This window comes from Brachionichthys hirsutus, chromosome 8 (assembly GCF_040956055.1).
Source record: "Brachionichthys hirsutus isolate HB-005 chromosome 8, CSIRO-AGI_Bhir_v1, whole genome shotgun sequence".
NCBI classification, from domain to species: domain Eukaryota; kingdom Metazoa; phylum Chordata; class Actinopteri; order Lophiiformes; family Brachionichthyidae; genus Brachionichthys; species Brachionichthys hirsutus.
The window spans coordinates 7,465,263-7,472,790 of NC_090904.1; the positions used below are offsets into that span (position 1 = coordinate 7,465,263).

Sequence of the window (7,528 nt, forward strand, 5' to 3'; positions counted from 1 at the left end):
CTAAAGTGTTTTCAGTTCTGGATGCAAAGTCAGGATTTCTTCAGATAAGGCTGGATGAAGAATCCTCATTCATCACAACCTTCAACACCCCGATAGGAAGGTACAGATGGCTGAGACTCCCGTTTGGACTGAAATGTGCACCAGAAATTTTCCGGCGCATCATGGATGAAATGCTCGAGGGCATCGCTGGAGCTATCAGCGTGATGGATGATATTCTGATAGCAGCACCTACGAGGGAGGAGCATGATGCTATCCTGCGCAGAGTAGCTCAGAGAGCAACAAGCTACAATCTGAGACTCAACTTCAATAAGTGCTACGTTCGTCAGGCGTCAGTGCCATACGTGGGGCACTTGATAACAGCTGATGGACTGAAACCAGACCCAGCGAAAGTTGAGGCAGTTCGGTGTATGTCACCACCAACAGACAAAGATGGTGTCCGCCGCTTCTTGGGTTTTGTCACTTATTTGTCAAAGTTCATACCAAACCTCAGTGAGGAGGATGCTCCGCTGCGTCAGCTCCTCAAGAATGATGTAGAGTTTGCATGGCAACCAGCGCAGCAGCAATCATTTAACAAACTCAGGGAGTTGTGTACACACCCTCCAGTGCTCAAGTATTTTGATCCTGCAAAGCCTGTAGAGATTTTCAGCGATGCTAGCAGCAGTGGGCTTGGAGCTGTCCTGCTGCAGGACGGTCAACCTGTTGCTTTCTCATCAAGATCATTGACTGACGCGGAAACGCGTTATGCGCAAATCGAAAAGGAGATGCTCTCCATTGTGCATGCCTGCATCAAGTTTCACAACTACATATTTGGCACCCATGTCACGGTTTACAACGACCACAAGCCGCTTGAGGATATCTTCAAAAAATCACTGCTGTCTACTCCCATGCGCATCCAGAGAATGCGTCTTCGTCTGCAATGGTATGACTTAACAGTGAAATATAGGAGAGGAAAGGACATGGAGCTGCCTGACACGTTGTCCAGAGCACAGCTTGCAGAGAGCAGGCCAGAGATGGATGGACTAGAGTGTGTGTCCATGCTCAGCTTTGTCTCAGTTAGCAACCAGAAACAAATAGAACTGCAGGAGCGCACAAGAGACGAGCTAAGCTGTCTCAAACAGACCATTCAACATGGCTGGACTGAACACAGACGGGATGCGCCTCTTGCTGTTCAGCCATACTGGGACTCCCGAAGCCAACTCGTCATGTCTGATGGGATTATTTTCAAAGGACTACGTATAGTAGTACCCCCAACCATGCGAGAGCACATGCTAAAACTTGTACACCAATCTCATCTAGGGATGGTGAAGAGCAAACAGCGAGCTCGGGAAGTTCTGTACTGGCCAGGAATGAGTTCAGAAATTGAAGAAGTGGTCAGGAACTGTAGCAAGTGTGCAGACTTTCAGAATAAGATGCCCAGACATCCACTCAAGCCAACAGAAACTCCAGAACTGCCATTTGAGGAGGTGGCTTCAGATCTGTTTGAGTTTCAAGGAAAACAGTATATCCTGCTAGTAGATTACTACTCAAAGTTTATCGAAGTGGATGAACTGAAAGACATGCGCAGCTGCACCACGATACAGATTCTGAAAGCCCAATTCAGCAGACATGGAATTCCTGCAACTCTGAGGACAGACAACGGTCCACAGTACTCCTCAGAGGAATTCAGAGATTTCTGTAAGAGTTATGGAATCTCACACAAGACATCTTCACCACACACTCCACACTCAAATGGTGAAGCAGAGCGTGCAGTGCAAACTGTAAAGAAGCTGTGGTATAAAGCGCCAGACAAGCACCTAGCTCTGATGGATTATAGAACTACTCCAATGGAGTTGGTAGGTCTGTCGCCAGCTCAGCTGCTCATGGGTAGGAGACTTCGCAACACGTTACCTTCTGCTCGTGTGCTGCTTGTACCTACAGCCTATAACCATCTTGAAGTTAAGAAACTTCTGGACAAGACAAAGGACACTCAAAAGTTCTATAATGACCGGAAGAGAGCAAGCAATCCGCCTGCTGTTCTCAAACCGGGTGATGAGATCAGGATGCAACCGTATCCTGGCAACCACAAGTGGTCCCCTGGAGTTGTGGTTAAGCCACACAGTGCACCGCGATCCTATGTTGTGGAATGTGGAAACAAGGAATACCGCCGCAACAGCCAACACCTTCGCAAAAGCACTGCAGCAGCCAACCGTCCACGCCACTGGATGCGTCAGGAACCCTGGACTGAAACATCAGGTCTGCCTGAGAAGGAGACAGCGTCTCCTGAACTCTCTCCCTCATCACCCAAAGTACATTTGAGCCCTACTCGAGTCCGCCCACCTGGACAGATTACTACCAGGCTCGGAAGAGTTGTGAAGCCTCCCGATAGACTGAATTTATAACATTCCTTCCTAGTTGCAGTGTGTGAAATCGAATGTTTTCACTGATTTCTGTTTTTGTTTAAGTTCGTTGATGCTGCAGACTGGATATTTAAGTTTGTTATTTATCTAAGTAAGTAAAACTGTAAATAACAGGTAAGTAAGTTTTGACTATGTTCATATGTTCATCTCTAATATATAATGCATGTTTCTTTGCTAAGGAGGGGAGATGTAACGTATTGTGTTATAACGCGCGAATTGAGTGCGTGCTTTGCCTTTCGTGCTGTTGTGTTTTTGTCCCTGTGGAGTTGCCGTAGGGCAGAATAAGTCAAGATGGCTCCCTGCTAAACACGGTGTCCTGTGTCGAATACATTACAGGCCCTGTTAATTGCAGTTCTTGTTAAATACATATCAGAGAAAAAAGAAAAATGCAAATTCGGGCTTCACCGTCCCTTTAGGAAACCGTCCAATAAACGGTCTCCCCTGTCAGAAAGCCAGTACCCTGCCATGGCTGCCACCGCTCCCATGAATACAGACGTGTACACCAAATCTCCCTTAGCAGCCAGCGTAGCGAGTGCACAAAGCACCACCCCGAAGAACATCTGCTGCAGCACCTCCACCTCATCGTCCTGGATGTCCTCAAACAGGCCTTTCTCCTGAACGCCTGCACGGTGGGATGGACAAGAATCGCTGCAGGGAGGTGGAATGTCTACATGACAAACATTCTGTGTATGTGCTTAAACTTACCAGGCTGCTGCTTCCTCACACAAAAGCCTTCCCTGCGGATGAATCCTTCAGCACAGTCGCAGCGGAATGAGCCTTCTGTGTTGACGCACACCTCATCCAGGCCGTGACATGCAAGGACCCGTTCACTGCATTCATCTATATCTGAGCGAAAGAACGAGAGGCACTTCATTCAATTTCACCACAGATGAACAAGACTGTTTCAGAGAGTCAATGCATGTCAGAATGAGTCTCTTTCGTGCAATTACCCAAACACTTTAACCCTCTGAGTCTGTACCCGGAGGCGCATTTCCTGCATCGCGCTGGTCCACTGCCCATGCATCCCACACAGGCCGGGTCACAGTCTGAGGAATGAGTGACTGTTTCAGTTGTTCATGTGAAGCACACACAATACTTTAAGCTCTCCACATGCTGTCAGTGTGAAAGCCTGTAAATACTGGGCTCCTTCCAGAGAGATTCTGTCAAACCGCGCGTGTGTGTGTGTGTGTGTGTGTGTGTGTGAAGCCCTAGGACATTTTCATACAGCACAATGAAATTATACTGCAACGTGCCGACAAAGACACTTTGATTATGGTCTGTACCGTAGCGCCTTCCTCAGTTTTTTATTACTTTATTGTTTTAGCCATTTATAGAACCAAATTAACCATTTTTCTTCTCTTCTGTGTTTAATGCTAGGTTATTTTAGAAGTATTAAAGTTTTAAATTGATAGCAAGTTAACCCAAATCATCATGGCTATTCTTCCCTTTTCTCTGAGATGTATTAGGTTAATTCATTCAGCTCTGTCCAGAGACTTAATTTTCAAGCCACATACCTCGGCACTCAAAGGAACTGTTGGAGTCGAAGCAGAACTTGTTAGCAGGGCAGACACCCAGCTCGACGTCGCACTCGACAATGTCTAAACAAACAGGAGTACATGACTTGTGTGCTTGTCCTGAGGATGATTTACAGAGTCATAAACATAAACTTCTGTATACAGTACCTACGCAGGCGTTATTATGGAGTGTCCATCCAGCCTCGCATTCCTCACACAGGTCATTTTCTGGGCCTGAACATTTACTGCAGGTCTCTGGGCAGCAGTGCACCTGAACAGCCCACAAACAGCACAGCCAGGCAGCCTGCAGCAGGTTCCTGTTAGTACGCCAAACTCCCATCTCTCCCACCGGGCCCAGGGAAAAAAAAGATTTAGCGCTCCAAAATGATCATCCAGGTCTGTTAAACATTCACGACAGAGCGTGTAAGTCCTCTGTGCTGCAAGAATAGAACGTATGAGGGAGCAAACACATCCGGCTGGCGTTACGCTTCTTGCAGCAGCAATCCATGCTTCAGCACTAATCAAGTGTCAGGATTGAGGTAGGATGACATTTTAAAAAGACTACTAATGGTTTATATTGATAAAGCAAGCTAGCTATCTAATTTATTAGGAGATCTGGATAATGTAAAAGAATGTAACTTGCACTTGAGACAATTAAAGTTCTAATGTTAACAATCAATAAATAAAATGAATCATGAATTGAATCACATGATGACAGGACTGTGATTAAAGGTTAGAGAAAACTTTATATATTTATACTTCATATGAAGTTGATATCTCCACATACTACCGCAGTATTTGCTTAGCGACCCTTTATTTTTACGCACACGAAGACTTAAATATCATTGTGTGGTTCTGTAGCTCCTAACCTGATATCTAGCACGTTATCTACTATTTCGAAAGTGTATTGTGTGTTTCACAATAAATTGCTGGCTGAAGTCACGTGAGCAGCGTTTTATATGAGAAATTGACGTCACATTCTGACAGATGAAGTCACGGTAAAAACACTGCAAATAAACAACACACAGAGCTGAATAAACAACCTGAGACATTAGATGCGGGACTTGTGTGTCTGCTTTACCTTCTCCGAAATCCACTTGGCCTGAATTTAACCCCAGACGACTGTTGTCACACACTTTAGGACGCTTGAGCCATTTTACAGCGTCACAGCACCGACCAATGACATTTGCCGCCCTCACGAGGAGCTTACCAATCACAAGCCGAGATTTGACACATTTAAAAATAGGCGCAGGCCTGTGTATTTATAGGCAGCTGTTGACAGACGTCCAGCAGTGGCAGAATTCGTCTGTAGAGTTTGAGGTATAAAAAAACATTTTCACTCTTCAACAGATAAGTCTGCTCATATTCACTATTTTCCCATTGTCTCCAGGTCGACCAAAAACAAGCCGATCTGGAGGATAAAGCGGACTGAAGTGCTCTTGTGTGCTATAAAACAACACTGATGCTGTAAACGTTAAAAACACATCACAACTCGTAACACTTAATAGAAACAGACTCTTCCTTACGCTTCAGATAACCATGCAGACGGGAAATACTGTACTGAAAAGAGGGTTAACATCTACACTGGGTGTTAACACTTCGAACATAAATTAAAACTGGCCAGTGTTGAGCTAGTTATAATGCATTATTGATTTTAGTTTGGGGGGGGGGGGGGTTCCACAGCAACAACATTTGTGTCTTTTGTTTAGCTCTTGTTTTTGGAAAACAATGTCCTTCATTTGCACACCAACAAAAATGATCAGCATGACATTTACATGGGCTTTTTTCTCAAGTATCAACACACAGTGTGTCCCAGTGTGAAAATATCTGAAGATGTCTTTCTGAAGGTCCGCTTTCTTTTTAGCCCACCTGTCGCTCACAGAGTCAGCTCAGTAAAGAACGCTTTGCTCTGAGCTGGAAGCTGAAACAGCAGCAGCCGCTGAAGGGGCTCTGGGATCTTCCTCTCCCTGCATAAATTCGAGTCAAAAGTCACCAGTAGAAAGCGTTTTCCAGCTCTTCCCAGCTGCCTGTCTGCTTGGACGAGGAACAGGGAGGCCATGAACACATCGGAGTAAGGGGAGCCGAGCTGAAGCAGACCCTTCTCTTCACCATTTGTCTTGATGGCTTCTTTGTGCTGAAGAGTCCATTCGTCTGCCCTCGCCAGAGCTCTGCAGGTCAAGACAAGCACAACTCGGCCACCACAGCTGTCCAGCTCCAGCAGCTGGGAGTGAAGCCATGGCAGGGGTCCCTGCATGCACTGCTGCTTCCTGCTCCACTGGTCCACCGACACACTGAAGCCCTGGCTGCAGAGCAGCGAGCCGAGCTGGCATACCGACTCTGAAACACCATCATCCATATCTGGGGGGCTCAGCAGCACCACATGATGCCGTCTGCCTACTTTAGGACAGAAAAGCAAGTCAGTTGCATTTTTCCATCGTGATTTTAGGATTTCTGTATGACGGGTAGAAAACACTCACTTTTTACAAATCCACCATGATGCCAGCTCCACACCCATTCTGTAAAATCCAGAAAAATAAGCGTAAATATACAATAGGACAGCAGAAATATGGGCATTAGACACTGCTCTGCCCTTTTTTTGTGTTTGATAACTATTTCCTGGGGTTCTCAAATATTTAATGCAATTTATTGCAAAAAGGAAAAGTAATAATACTTACTCTTGACAAACTTATGAAGCAAACAAGATATGAGCACGGTCAAGCAGACTAGCAGCAAAACACAAACTATCAGGAGACTCCAGCGCATCCTCTCAGTGTCCTTATAGCAGAATGGACCACGGTTTGGTCCCATTCCCTTTACTTTAACCTTTATGAATGAAATCGAATAGCTTTATGGAACAACACGAGATATGTAATATGGTTCACAGATGAATGGTTGCTTTTACCATCACACAGAGGGAGAACTGAAGGTCGATGTCCTCAAAGACTCCTGTTTTCTCCTGTAGAGGACACGATAAATTGCCATGGAGTGTAGCCACAGCACTATATTTTAAGGTTTTCAACAATACAAAAAATGTCTAATTTTGCATGATATATATATATATATATATATATATAAGATGTTTTTCACAGCAAATACGTGATTTTACATTTAGGAGATTTGAAACAAAATCAGTCCAACTTCAAATATAAAATGTAAATGTTCTCACCCACTGTCCTTTGCGGTTTTGTCTCCATGTGTCATCATTTGTCAGCTGTCGTCTGAAGCCCTTTATCTCCCCGCAGCGGCTCACTATGTGGCAGGGCCACACTTCTCCTTCCACCTTGCAGGGGGCAGACAGGTTCCACCACAGCATTGAGCGTTGGTCGTTTGTCTGACCCTGGTCTACAGACACTGAGACGTTCTGCCACACATTCCTCTGGGAAAAATCTGGAAGTGGGCAGGCAGGAAACATCAGCATATACCGGGGGGGTTAACTTCCCAACCTTTCCAAAGACGTCACCTGAGTTCCTGAAGGGGCAGCTGAGAGAGCGCCTCGAAGTCTGGCTGTCCTCATCCCAAACCTAAAGCCAGAAGTACGTCATCATGTAGGTCCTGTCCTGTGTGGGCTAAGCTCAGCTGCTATGAGAGCCATAAACTATTCTGATCATGACAGTACCT

At 45.5% G+C, this 7,528-nt stretch overlaps 1 protein-coding gene across 5 annotated transcripts; it reads right to left on the reverse strand.

Moving 5' to 3' along the window:
* Window positions 1-2,746: 2,746 nt before the first annotated feature.
* LOC137898373 (protein disulfide isomerase CRELD1) lies at window positions 2,747-7,522 on the reverse strand. 5 transcript variants are annotated; one of them, XR_011105602.1, is made up of 7 exons: window positions 7,077-7,522; window positions 6,813-6,866; window positions 6,586-6,733; window positions 6,388-6,426; window positions 4,992-6,307; window positions 3,347-3,442; window positions 3,205-3,242 (listed from the first exon to the last, which is right to left on the reverse strand). XR_011105602.1 is itself a non-coding variant. In XM_068742406.1 (6 exons), exons 2-6 carry the CDS (start codon window positions 4,248-4,250, stop codon window positions 2,798-2,800), a joined length of 714 nt encoding a protein of 237 aa, XP_068598507.1. In that variant the 5' UTR covers window positions 4,251-4,252; window positions 4,992-5,787; the 3' UTR covers window positions 2,747-2,797. The 5 variants fall into 5 exon arrangements, 2 of the variants coding, with proteins under 2 accessions (XP_068598507.1, XP_068598505.1); XR_011105600.1 differs by lacking the exon at window positions 3,205-3,242 and adding an exon at window positions 3,911-3,994 and having other exon boundaries at window positions 3,395-3,442; XM_068742406.1 differs by lacking the exons at window positions 6,388-6,426; window positions 6,586-6,733; window positions 6,813-6,866; window positions 7,077-7,522 and adding exons at window positions 2,747-3,018; window positions 3,911-3,994; window positions 4,079-4,252 and having other exon boundaries at window positions 3,102-3,242; window positions 4,992-5,787.
* Between the last annotated feature and the right edge of the window lie 6 nt (window positions 7,523-7,528).

Coding starts and splice junctions, on each gene's coding strand:
- LOC137898373 (XM_068742404.1), bottom strand. CDS start 7,328: ATGCTGATGTTTCCTGCCTGCCCACTTCCAGATTTTTCCCAGAGGAAT. Junction 6,867..7,076: donor AAAACCGCAAAGGACAGTGG/GTGAGAACATTT, acceptor TGTCCTCTACAG/GAGAAAACAGGAGTCTTTGA. Junction 6,734..6,812: donor AGTTCTCCCTCTGTGTGATG/GTAAAAGCAACC, acceptor TCATTCATAAAG/GTTAAAGTAAAGGGAATGGG.